Here is a 14,160-nt window from a genome sequence, read left to right on the forward strand (position 1 = left end):
TGAAGTGGCTTCCACTTGTACCCATTATCCCACCGTGTGCTGACACTCCAACACTCCCCCTTGGGGGCATTAACAAATTAGTAAAATAGTCTTAATCAGCTTCACTGTGTTACCACCTAATCCTTATTGCAAATGAGCTATGTGTTTTTTGTTGTTGCATTTCCCTCCTACTGGCCAGTCCTACTCTACATATTTGCATAATCCATACATTCTTTAACCCATTGTTTACTCCTATTAGTCTATTAGTGAGAGGCATTGATGAGTAGATGTTGATGATGCTAAGCCTACATTCACCTATTCCAAACAGTAGAGTCCCAAGTGGATATTTTTTGAAGAGCTATTCATGTTTTACGATATGTAAAGAATATAAGCAACAGAAAAAACATTTAAATGCTTAATAAACAGATTAAATATATGGGCTAGTAAGTAATTAACTCATAACATTCCCAACTTTGCAACTTATTCTTTGTGCCATATTCAGCAGATAACGTACAGAAAACGTCTGTAAGATGATCATTGCTATATTTTCTGTGGGAATAAAAATAATATTTTTTTTAAAAAGCATCCCGTGTATTATGTTTTGCTGAGAAAAATGTCATTAGAATTTTTCTTTTTTGCTAGTTATTCAAAGGTTGCAAAACACCCTGTGATTCTGATAATTAACATATTACTTTCCACTACTCCCCACTGTGTTGTATGTATTCCAAAAATACAATGTTCGACACAAATAAGAAAGTGTTTATACTTTAATTCGCATACCCTGGTTCATAAATTAACCAAAGAATAGCGATGAAACAGAATCATATTTTCACTGCAGGGAAGCTACTGAGATATTGAGCATGAACATCAGAAAAACAACATCCTCTTATCATAATATCCTATCCTCAGCTTTCTCACATGCTATGAAATTAGTGGGAACAGAAAATCTTCATTAGTGTTCTAGTTAGACCATTGTATTGTGACACACTTTAGAAACTTGGGTCCCTGCAAAAAAGTTTGTTGATTCAGTTTTATCATCATTCTTGGCTCTATTTATAGACACAGGTGTGCTAATTTAAATATAAAAACAACCTGAATTACACTATGTATGATATTTTAGGAACATGTAAAGGACAGCAGATAACAATTTTAAATAGTATGTTATTAACATATACTGTAGGGTTTATCAGTTACACTCATCTTTAGGGGACATAAAGTGAACAGCAGTATATTGAAGCAGTAAAGATGTGAAACCTAATTAGTCTTTTCTTTTAAAACATTGTTTTACACCCTAAATATTTGATTTTTAAAAAATCTTAATCTTTCTACTAACACAGCAATATTTAAGTATGAAAGACTGATCAGCTGGTAAAAATATATTAGTAAAAGCAATAGTTTACATAACCAAGAGAAATTAAAGTTGTGACTTAAAAATAACAAAGACAATATAAGTGGACAATGCATTTTTTATTCCCATGCACGTTTATTGGTCTTTACCTGAAGTGGATAATCTGATTTTCAAGAAGAGCCAGAAGTCTGCACTTAATTTCTTCAAATTGTTCTTTCTCTTCAATGGTCACTGTCCCAATTCCATCAGGTCTGTAAAATAAATGATATTTTCCCATTCTGTTATAAAACTAGCATCAGGAACAACTGCAATGTTCAATTCATATGAAAAATAAAATATTTTGTATTACTAAAAAAAAATAAAAGCCACAAAAACCTTCTGGGGTTGGGTTTGAAAGTTTTTTAAGTCTTGTTTTTACAGTATTTTATTTACATTCATATTGCAGGTTATGAAGCACATAGTATTTGATATACAATAGCACATTCAATGGAAATAGTCTTGGCATTTACTTAATGTTTAAAATGCTGATATACACTTGTTAAACCTATTTGGAGGAAAACTCAGCATCAAGAGTAAAGCAAGAAAAAATGTAATGTACAGTATAACAAAGTAGAAAAAAAGTGATTGTATCACATCTGTGAGTTTGTTGTGGGGTAGAACCCCCCTGGTCTGATTTAGTTAAATCAGTGTTTTTCTCTTTTGGCTATGTTGGAAAAGTGCCTGCAAATCACGATCTAAGACTTCTGTACATCATCACTGGTTTCCTTCAAAATGTGTTTTCACATCTCTGTATAAAAGATGTCTACCAGATTCTAGGATATTGTAATACCATACACTGTTTCAAAATGCAATGATTAATTTCTACAATTACATTAATATTTTTACTTCAAATAAGCTGTATTTTATGTGTTGTTTTTCCCCTCTCACACTTATAGTTTAAAAAAATCCACTGCCTTAACAACAACCACTAATCTCAGTGAAAAAAAGGGGGAAAAGATTTCTTATCCTTATTCCTAAGAAAGAGCCACATAAGATCTGAACTTTGTCAGAGGTGCAATGTTGTAGAGGGATTTTCTAAGCACTTGGACAAAGTGAAAGGTAAATCTCTTTTCATGCACTCGTAAAGTGGAAGGAGTAAATACCCCGTTCAGCCCTCCTTCTTGCAAATATCCTGCTGAGAAATAAAGCCCTTCCAATCTCCAGATCCTCAGTGTTCTTTCATTTATTTCTACAGAACAGGCCAGCTGTAGGTACATTTTAGAAAGGTCATCTGAGCATTCATGGTTACAAAGCAGACTGTGGAGGAAAGAAGAGGAATCTAGAATTGTAACCAGTGTTTGATTTTGTTTCTCTTCGTCATGTGTGTCCAGGCCATAATGTATCGAAATGTAGCATATTTAAAGTACAAAATAATTATTTTAAGATAATCTCTATAGATTCTAACTAATGCCTAGTTGAATAATATAGACATTGCCTCCCAAAAGATTGAGGACAGTGAAGTCTAAAGTGGGATTGTCACTATGAATTCTAATAATAATTTAATGTGAACAAAAAACGTGACTGATAAAAGAGCTCATGACTGATAAAAGCTTTTTTATTTTTATTATAAAGGAGCAAAAATACTGTGATAATCAAAGTACCAAATCTGACATGTTTGTGTTGTTTGATAATTAGACACTCATAAAAGAATATCCTATAAACCTGTATCTGTGTGACTTCAGTGTTTGGAGTCTGTAGTTGCAAGTCAAAATGAAATCTAGGAACACCCTGTTTAAGAACTGCAGGTAATTTTGAAGTTGATAAAAAAATCTCAATCAGACCCATAGCACAGAAATTGGGTGTACCAAAATCTACAATTTGGAATACACTGAAAAAGAAAGAAACAAGGGGTATAATTACCAGTCAGCCAATAACTTGTTGGCATAGAAAAACATCTGCAGCTGATTCCAGAAAAAATATCAGAGCTTTCAAGGAAAACTCTAAAACAACTTTCAGAGAAATTACCAACAATCCAAAGAGTGCAAAGGTTAAGGAATAAAAATCCACAGCTCTCAGAGATTTGACACAGCAGAATTTCAAATGCTGCACTGCAAAATGTAAACCTTTCATCATAACCATCATAACTAAAAACAGGAAAAGACAGATTAGAGTTCGATTGGAAATATCAAGATGAGCCAGGAGAGCTCTGGAATAAAGGTTTATGAACAGGTGAGACTCAAATAATAGTTTGTCAAATTTCTCTAGAAAAGTTCAAATGTGGAGGGAGAAGGAAGTATATATTTTTCAAAGAATACCGTCTCACTTGTGAAGAGAGAAGGGAGTAATAATGTGGCCTGGGCCCCAGTGGCTGACCCTGGAACAGGCTTACTCGTCTTTGCTGATAATGGAAATAATTATGAGGTTGAGTAGAATTAATTCTGAAGTATATGGAAACATTTTGCCATATTATATGTCAGCTACCTCTTTGTAGAAAAAAATGCTTTTAAACCAATTGGGAGATGCTCACAATGCAGTCTACCTATGATAGAAAACATATAGCCAATACAAACAAATAGTTCATCTCAGAAAAAAAGTGGAAATTTTATTGGTGTGAAGTCATTGTCCTTATTTAAAGTTGCACAGAACATTCAAGTTCCTACACCCAAGAACAGATAAGAATTTAAAGTGGCTACACCAAAGCATCACAAGTGATTACACATTAGTGTGTTTTCTTAAATGGCCCAAAGAGCTGGAAATCACAGGATGGTGGGTCAACACCTCTTAAACTTAATACTGTAGCGCCACACGGGGCGCTTTAGCATGCGCATGCAAGGTGGGCTGAGAACAGCGCCTGGGGGCGGGACTACGGGACTGTATATAGTAGGGCAGAGGCTGGGAGACAGTCTCTTCCCTTCGTGTCTGTGTGTTAGTGAAGGTGCAGCGCTGTAACCCCTGTACTTGTGTGTGTACCTTTCCCGGTTCAAGTTCAAGTTCAAGTTAATAAATGTGTTCAACCCTATTTCCTGAGTCCCATGCCTGCTCTATTCTGTACCGAAACCCGAATTCGTTACAATACCATAACCACTCATCAGTGCTCTTGGTAGTGTGGACCTGGCATTAAAGCACTTCAAAAAGAATCAGACCATAAGAAAGGTTCCAACCAAGAGGACACAGATAGCTTTCTGCTACTGGTTCAGTGTTTGACAGTATTTTCACAAGGCTACTGTAATTAAGAAGTCATTTCTCTAAGCCATCTGTGATGATCTGTGCTGCAGGGTGTGTGCATTAGAGACCAGTCAGAGGGAAGAAAAGTGCAGGTATTCGTATAAGGCAGAGAAATATCTGCTAAGGCTGCATGATCAGCCAGCTGAAGTCCATAGCCTACAGGCAGAGCCAGAGAAGGTCAAGCAGGTGATACAGTAGCTTCCCTCCCAGATCTCCTGTCTAGGGCATTCAGTGCCAAAGTAGAAGTGAAGGTTCTGAAGCCGAAGTGACGGTACATACTGCTGGAAAATCTACAGTCCTAGCACAGCTCGGTCTTTGCTGAGAGAAGACAGTTGGAGGAGAGAATCCTCTCTGCAGAAGCCCCACTAACGAGAAATCAAGAGGACATAAATGAAAACAGAGGAAGAATCTCCAACTGTATGATGAATGTGCACAATTACAGATCCAAAAATATAATCTTTAGCTGGAAAGTTTAGAAATCCTTGAAAGTACTGATGTCTGCTGAAAAATAAATACCAAGAAGAAGTCACTTTTACTCAGATTGGGAAGGTTGTTATGCAACAACAGCTTAGGCAATGGCAGAAGGAGATGAAGGGGGCACTTCTAGCATTGTTCTAGATTCCCATAAAGGCAGAATGGGGAAAAATGGCTGCAGTAATTCAAGTAGGAAGCGCAAGTTGTCTTCGATCAGTTAACCAAAGTGACTCAGCACTATTGATCAAGCTGAAGGTTGCAGGGAAGTCTCTAAGCAAATTACAGAGTGTCAGTGAATGTGATTCCTGCAGACAATGAAGATAAATTGGAAGACCTTCAGAGACAGGAGGACCTGGTATGGAGGGCCAGATTAGTTGAAATTCTGAGCCACAATGAAACTGCAAAACTTGATGCACAAAAGTTGATAGAGGAGCAGGGTTTGATCAGGCCCTTGACCCAGGAGGCCCCAGAGGTGAGGGGAAGAAGATGTCTACATTCCAAAAGTTCCTAGTTATGAGGGAGGAACAAGTGTCTGGTATCCCAAGAGTAACCAGAGATGAGCAAAGAGGATCTGCCTATATACAGTAACAAGAGTCCCCACAGGTAAGGAAGAAGATGAACAAGTCACCAGGGCCATTGGTGCATTAGTTACAGTCTACAGAAAAAAACTACAATTGCAGTCCAGTCCCAGCAGGGCCCCAACGTCTGTCTTAAGAAATAAACACTATAGTTACAAGTGTTCATACATTGAGGATGGTGTTGGACTGGTTGACTTTCCACCTGCCCTCTATTGAGAAGCATTCCTGATTGAGCTGAGGAAAGGAGAAGTAGAAGCAGTCCCTTGGATGAATGGTTATTTCCAAGGGTTATTTCATAAACTCTTCCTTTTTTTCCACCCATGCTCTAATAATGCTCTAACATGATTATGCTGGTGCCCTAGAGCACTGCTTTCCAGCAGGCAGTAGCTCCATCTCTCGGATAGAGTTGGGTAGGATGGGGAGGCATGTAATGGAGCATGTAATGCTTTTCCATAGGTTAGGAGAGAAAAACATGTATAACTTTTCCATACGGTTAAGGTTAGGAAAGAGAAGCACAGACAGCTCTCCTATACTTCCAGGTTAGATTGGGGGAAATGCAGTGAGGCTCTGCAGTCTATGGAATTGAACCCACTCCACACAGTCCTCAGACTAGTCTGGGGATTTGAACCCGGACTCTCACCGACCGCAGACCAGCATCTTGCATGACAAAATCGGTACAGACCAACTTAGAGTTGGGAAGGTTTTACATCTTGGTTGGTCTTGCCTCAACCCCGGTTTCACAATTCTCATTTCCTCACAGTTTATTCAGGTTATAGCAAATAGAATGCAGGTACTCTATCACAGGGCATAGGAATGCATTTCAGGTCCTGTATTCAATTGTGTAACATTCCACATATACAAGAAAGAAACCACAGAACAACAAGTGATTTTAAGATGAACATGCTTGTGTCTGTTCTTGGTACACAGGGAAACCTGCTCAGTTGTTTCAGAACTAAAAGCATATTGTCTGGTATGACCATAAAGCCTGTAAAATGTCTGTTTTGGCACTGTGTCATGCAAAGCCTTTTAGTATACTTAACATCAATAATGATCTTTGCTGCATCACAATCTACCAAGTGTTGAATGTGAGTCAAAGTCTTCTGAACTCCCACCAGGGGTTGGGGCAGTGTGGTAGTTCCTCAAAAAAACATTTGATAAAAAAAGATTTCCTCAACTGCATGGAAACACATTGTGTCTTTCAGTTATAGCACTGCTGAGTACAATCATATTTTTCAGAGAACTGATAATGTTAATGTTTGATTTTTTTGGGGGAAATGGCACATTCACACTGTGCTTTTGGTCAGGATCAAGCACATCAATATTATCTGATCTTATTTAAAACTGAAAGTGTAAGTATATGGGTAGCAGAGTACATATTCCTTTCATGAAGAAAGGTAATGTAAGCACAAATGGGGTTATGGTGTGGATGAACTTCAAAAACACATTGTAGCACAGCAATGTTACTTTTTTAGTTAAAATACCACCAATAAAATAACTCAGTTTGGTATTTATTGCTAAGTTTTAGAGTCTATGCTTGTCTTAACCTTTATAGAAAAAGGTTTAGATAGTTAATAGTTTAAAAGGTTAATGGTTCTTCTTTGTTGAGTTCCTCAGAGTCATGCCATAGTATGTAAACACAGGACAGTCCAGACTTCTGTAAATGCACAAAAATTTGAGCTGTTAAGATGCCAGCACAATGAGACAAAGATTATCCTAATTAAATGTACTGAAATATATGATCCTAACCACAAATTCTATGTAACTCTGCCCTCAGACCTGTATGAGGATATTTCATGTGGGCATTGTACAACAGCTGATCATCAATGTGATCTAGACCAGTACATATGTGCTTGCTAGAGCCTGGCAGGAATGAGAAGTATAATCATTCAGACAATTTTATGTGGAATCCTGCAGCCACTGAATACTTTTTTTTTACTTCTCTCTATAGCACAGTGATGGGTTACCTTCTGTCCTGCATGCTAATAGATAAGATAAGATTATTGGCCATATACAATTTCTTGTTTTAGGAATTTGTCTTTTCACATACCCCAACTTGCTCTCAATGAGACACACAGACAGGGAGAGAAGCTTGGGGTCAGAGTGCAGGGTCAGCCATTTATACAGCACCCCTGGAGCAGCTGGGGTTAAGGGCCTTACTCGGGGGCCCAATGGAGTAGGCAACCTTCTAGCACCAGGCGCAGATCCTTAGCCACGTTATGTCATAAAAGTTACAATTTCTATGCCTATACGTTTGTACTGCAGCTCGCCCCTGACTATGCCAATACCAGTAATATGTGTTCTTTGAGATGCAAAAATATGAGTATAACCTTCAGTACATGTATATTTTCATCCATCCAGGTTGCATCTAAATTCCAATCATATTTCATTAAGAAATATTTTCATAATCTAATATCTCCTAAAGGTATTAAAACAACTGTAAATACATTATAACTGTAAGTATCATTGCTTCTCAACTCACACGCTGATTTCTAACTTTTGTTCTAAGTGAGCATTTAATATCTAAATTAATAAATTAAATCAATAATATAGTTAATTAAACATTTTTGTTAGTTTGAGATTGTAAAAAATTAGTTAAAATTCTGATTTGATTAAGTTCAGTTAAGTAACAGCTCAGAAAATAATCCAAAGACAGATCTGGAGGTGATGGTTAAAAGCAGTTTTTTTTAATTTTTTATTTTAGAGAACAAAACAAAACCATTTTAAATATAAACCACCATTATTCAGCCTTACATCACAGGCAAACATTCCTGTTTGTTCCCCTAGTACTTTACAATTATATAACTTTTTAACAAAACTATATACATTCAAAAGAAGGAAGATGTATACATTTATGAATATGAAATGGGAGGAGACTATATAAATGTACCTTATTAAATTTCAGTTATTTTGTATCTCAACAAAATTCGACCTTAAAGGTTTAATGTACTGAACCCATCTAGACCAATATTTGCCTTTTTTTTTTATTTGTAATTTTAGTGAAAATTTTATTTTTTCCATTATATATATTTCCTTTATTAATTCAATCCAATCATTCATTGTTGGTAAATCTGGGAGAAGCCACTTTCTTGTTATAGCTTCCTTCCCTGCTGATATAAGGATTCCAAACAAATATTTGTCAGTTCCCCTTCAATCAAAATCCAGTTTACCAAAATATAAAGCCTCAAACGTAAAGGGTACAATCCTTTCAGATATAGTTTCAAGGGCTTCATGTAACTCCTTCCAGAAAAGCCTTATTTTAGGGCAATTCCAGAATATATGCCAATGATTACCTTGGTTTCCGCACTGTCTCTAACATTTAGAGTTTTTCTCAGTATGGTGCGCCTTCTGATTCGGAGTAATGAAAAATTGAACAATGTTTTTCCAGCAAAACTCTCTCCATAAATGCGAGTTAGTACATCTACATTGAAATTCACAAATTTTAAGCCACTCTTCATTCGAAATTCTAACTTTACTTTCTTTCACACATTTATCTTTTAGATACTCTGTAGAATATGATTTATTTTCCTACAGTATCTATATATAATACCTTTACCTAATTCTGATTTGTAGACTTCTGTAACTATTTTCACTACCCCATCATTAACAATATCTTAATCTCCCCTTATAACCTCCTTATTAAAATAGTGGCACATTTGAAGATATCTATAAAAATCTGAATTCTCCAAATTGTGTTTCTACTTCAAATACTGAAAACTTTGTAACTGATTCTTATCCACTATATTACAAAATACAGTTATTCCTTTTGTGATCCAAATTTTAAATCTATTATCCAATTTATTTGGTTTAAACTCTGTATCATAGGCACACCATCTGAGTATCTTTACTGCTTCACCTAAATTATACTCATTTGTGATCGTATTCCATGTCCTTAGTTGAAACTTTATCCATGGATTTAATATTTTTTCAGTAATTTTGTCTAAATTCCTATTACCTAATAATGCCTGAATTTGGGGGCTATTTACAAGGGATAATTCAATATCTTTCCATCTGGCTTGATATTCTGGATTTAAAGAATTAATGAGAGGTTTAACTTGAGATGCATAATAATAATCTTTCAAATTTGGTAAAGCCATACCCCCTTTATCTTTTGAAAGTTGCAATGTTTTGAATCTAATTCTAGGTTTTCTCTCCTGCCAAATAAACCTAGAAATCATCTTATCCCATTCTGAAAATGGTTTTGCAGAGACTTCTACAGGGAGCGCTTGAAATAGGAAGAGTAATTGAGGCAGTAGATTCATTTTTATAGATTCAATTCTAGAACTGAAACTCATAAAGGGGATTAGGTTCCATTTCAATATATCTGCTTTAATTTTAGTTATAAGGGGTCCATAATTAATTGTTGCTAATACAGAAATATCTTTAGGTAAATAGACTCCTAGATATCTCATTGAACTTTGGTCCCACTTAAGGTGGTATTTGCTTTTTTAAAAATCAGGAGGGTTGTAATTAAAAGTTAGAATTTGTGTTTTTTGAACATTTAACTTATAGCCTGCCAGCAAGCTGAAGCTATCTAAGAGTTTCATTACTTCTAGAAATGAACTAGTGGGATCCTCCAGATAAAACAAAACCTCATCTGCGTACAGTGCTATATTGTGCTCATTCCCTTGTATAGAAATACCTTTTATTTTGCTATTTTGTCGTATCCACTGGGGTAGCGGCTCTATATATAGAGCAAAAAGCAATGGAGATAAAGGGTAGCCTCGTCTAGTCCCTCATTCTAAAGTTATTCTACCAGATAAATAACCATTTATTTTAATTCGTGCTGTTGGTCTATCATATAAAGTTTGATAACTTTTGATAATATTTTCACAAAAACCAAACCTACCAAAGACCCTATAAAGGTATTTCCAACTAACAGAGTCAAAAGCTTTCTCAGCTTCTAGGCTCATCAAAGAAGCTTCTAAATGATATTGCTGAATATGGTTCATGATATGCAATGTGCGTTGAATGTAATCATGGGTTTGTCTATCTTGAATAAACCCTGTTTGATCAGAGTGTATCAAATAAGGGAGAATCTTTTCAATTCTTTTAGCCAGTATTGCTGTATAAATTTTATAATCCACATTAAGGACTGAGATTGGTCTGAACGATCCACAATCCAATCTATCTTTCCCCTCCTTAGGGGTAACTGAGATGATACCCTCTCTCCATGATGGGGGAATTTTTTCACCAATTAATGCCGAGCTACAAGCAAAAAAAAAGATTTGGTATTAATTCTGCTCGGAAGGTTTTATACCATTCCGAATTAAAACCATCAGTTCCAGGTGATTTATAAGCTCTGAGGCTCGTAATCACTGAATTAAATTCTTCTGGTGTTATCGTCGCACTTAAGATATTATTTTGATCATCCATAAGAGTTGGTAAACTGAGAGATTCCAAAAAAGTATCCATCTTGTCTTCACTTTCTGAATGGGGTTGTGTATATAGTTTTCTGTAATAATTTGCAAAAGTGTTTTGGATTTCTTCCGATTTATATAATACACCATTACAGTTCTTACAGTTTATATATCTTTTTCAATTTCCTGTGTATATAAGACATCTATTTTGTTTCTAATCTTCTTTATGTCTTGCCTAATTTTTGAATCCTGTTTTTCTTGATGTTTTTTCTCCAACTCTTTATATTCAGATTAGATAATTGTAATTGCTTTACCTTCTTCTTATGACTGCTCAGAGCAATAATTTCCCCCTTATAACTGCCTTTAATGTGTCCCATATCATCTCTGGTCCCACTTCCCCTTTAACATACTCCCCCAGAAATATTTTAATTTCTTGTTTTATCTGTACTTTACATTGTGGATCGTTCAACAGACTGGAGTTCATCCTCCATGTTGTATTTCCACGATTATTACTTAATCGTATGGACAATGACACAGGAGCATGGTCTGAAAAATCAGTTCTACCAATATTGCAATGTTGAGTCCTATGTCTATCTCTCTTGTGTATAAAAAAATAATCAATCCTGGAATATACTGAATGAGGGAAGGAATAGTGAGTGTAATCGCGCCCACTTGGATAGAAATCTCTCCAAAGATCTATTATTCCCATTTCCCCCATCAGTACATTAATCCTTTCATGCAATGACTTATCTCTCTGAGAAGATATATTTGTAGAATCAAGCCTGGGGTTAAGACACACATTCCAATCACATCCACAAACCAGTATCCCTTGTGCATTAACCATCAAATCGAACATTTTTTATAAAAATTAAAATCACTACCAGGTGGGGCATATACATTAAGTAATGTTAGTAATTCCCCTTCCATTTTCCCAGTACTAATACATATCTCCCCTCCTTATCTTTAACTTCTGTAAGCAACTCAAATTGAACCTTTTGAGATATCAGTATAGTCACTCCTCTCCTATGGCCAGATTTATATGAGGAGAAATAGATTTTTGAGAAACCCATTCTCCTTAATTTCTCATGTTCCAATACACTCAAATGTGTGTCTTGTAAAAAAGCAATATGAGCCCCTTCTTTCTTCATTTTAGACAAAATCTTACTTCTCTTAATAGGGTTAAGTACTCCATTAACATTAAATGTAACTATTTTAAGGTCTTGCTTGGACATATTTTATGTAAATGGTAGAACTTTCAAACTCTCTCCCATGAAACATATGTTTCATATTGTTAAACATCCTCTTCCCATCATTTTTTTCTAATAATGTATCACAAACAAAAATCACAGTAAACAAAAACATTAACCAATCTTAAACAAAACTGTATCCAACTCCGTCTTGTTCACAGTAATTTCTCCCAACTGTGTGGTTCTTTTCAAACGAACCCTGTGTGGGCTTCTCTTTAAAAAAAAAGAAAGTCCATTAGGGAAGTCCTCCTTCTCCTCTGGAGGAGGGCCCTTAAGCAGGCGGCGCGATGGCAAATCCAAACTTATATTATAAAAAGAAAAAAGAGGGTAACCAGAAAAATAAAAAGTCACTCTAGTCGTAATCACCAGATATCTATCCCGACATTTACAAATTCTCTTAAACATCGCAGGAAACGTATTAAAAAAAACCCTAAACAATTAAATCCCGACTGACTTTTAACAACTCACTGTTTCCATTTTCTTCAATCTTGCGAGTGGGATCTCCGCCTGAAACTCTGTAGTTTCTCCTTATATTGCTGTTTCGAGGACCGGTCTTTCCCAGGGCCACCCCGTCTTCCAGCCTTCTGCCAAGTAAACAGTCGCTCGATTTCTTCTTCCAGTGTAGGTGCTGGCGGTATAACTTGTACTTTAAGTCCCCGCTCTGCCATGTCCTTTGTGGCTTCTGCTGCTGAATGGTATAGGCAGGTGCTGTCTTCGTAAAACACCCATAGCCTCTCTGGAAATGGAGTCTGAAATTTTATTTTCTGCGATTTCAGCACCTTTTTACTTCAGAATATTCCATACGTTTTTTGAGTACTGTCGGGGGTAATCATGATCCATGTAAAATCGTTTGTTATTATAGAAAAGTTCTTTCTTTTGCCAAGCTTTACGCAACACTTCCTCTTTCATCTTGTAACTTAAGAACTTGGCTACAATGGAGCGCGATTTGGCGTCAGGGCCTTTATGTCTCGGCACTAACGCTCTATGCGCCCTTTCAAATCTCAGTTCCACATCCTTCGGTAAATCAAGTTACCCCCTCAGTAAATTTTCAAGGAAGGTGACCATGCAGCGACCCTCCGATTCTTCGGGGATTCCGTAAATCCGAATGTTTTCTCTGCGCGATCTTCCTTCCTGGTCTGTTAAATTAGTTTCCAGAGTAATTTGTCGTTGCAAGAGTTTCTTTATCACAGTTCCTGTTGTTGTTTCCACTTCTTTGATCCGTCCCTCTGCCTTATCCAGTCTCTTATTAACCTTGCTCAGCTCCTGTTTAATATCCGTAAGCTGCTCTTTATTGTCCCATCTGAATTCTCTAAGTTCATATAATATTTTCTGAAGACTAGCGTCTGCACCATCTTGTTCAGAACTCGCTGAGCTGCTCCGACTGCGGTCAGAAGTCGCAGTTTCGACATTTTCCATGGTCGGTAGTTTTCTCTTACTTCTCCTGATAGCTCCTTCACCCATAGTTATTATTTTTTCAAACGTAATGTAGAAAAAAAAATTTCAAAGCTTTATTACAAAATTGTCGGGCAATGATCCATATAATGCTGCCATTCCCGTCAGCACCCTAACCAGGAGTCCTAAAAGCAGTTTTATTGTTCACAGTGCAATAAAGATAGCTCTTTAGAACAAATTTGTGCTTGTTAATTTAATCAAAGGTATTTGTGAAAATGTGATTAATGCACTCATTAATCAAGTGCTTTGTGGTTAAAATGACAGGTCATCAGATGAACATGCATCACTTCCAGTCTTAGTGACATTATAATATTATTACTAATAATATCACACTCCAGTAAGAGTATTTCAATTGGGGATCTAGGCCTGGAAGCAGAAAGGTTTTATACTGTAGGTAGTCTTAAAATTTCAGAGACTGAGAAAGCATGTTAGCCTCTCCTAATTAAGAAACTGATTGATCCCAGGCATTCACCCCTTATTTGCAATGAAAGCCAGAAGACAATGAGCTCTCCGGTACCAGG

General features: G+C 36.3%; 1 protein-coding gene across 1 annotated transcript in view; it reads right to left on the reverse strand.

Annotated features, from left to right (window-relative positions):
• The window catches only part of cadps2 (calcium dependent secretion activator 2), a 300,507-nt gene that overhangs the window by 70,036 nt on the left and 216,311 nt on the right, over positions 1-14,160 (reverse strand). The window contains exon 14 of the mRNA XM_088922931.1: positions 1,477-1,578. Within this exon, the coding sequence (XP_088779057.1) occupies positions 1,477-1,578 (102 nt within the window). The remainder of the gene's footprint in view (positions 1-1,476; positions 1,579-14,160) is intronic.

This window comes from Atractosteus spatula, chromosome 8, assembly GCF_055471065.1.
Source record: "Atractosteus spatula isolate fAtrSpa1 chromosome 8, fAtrSpa1.hap1, whole genome shotgun sequence".
NCBI classification, from domain to species: Eukaryota; Metazoa; Chordata; class Actinopteri; order Semionotiformes; family Lepisosteidae; genus Atractosteus; species Atractosteus spatula.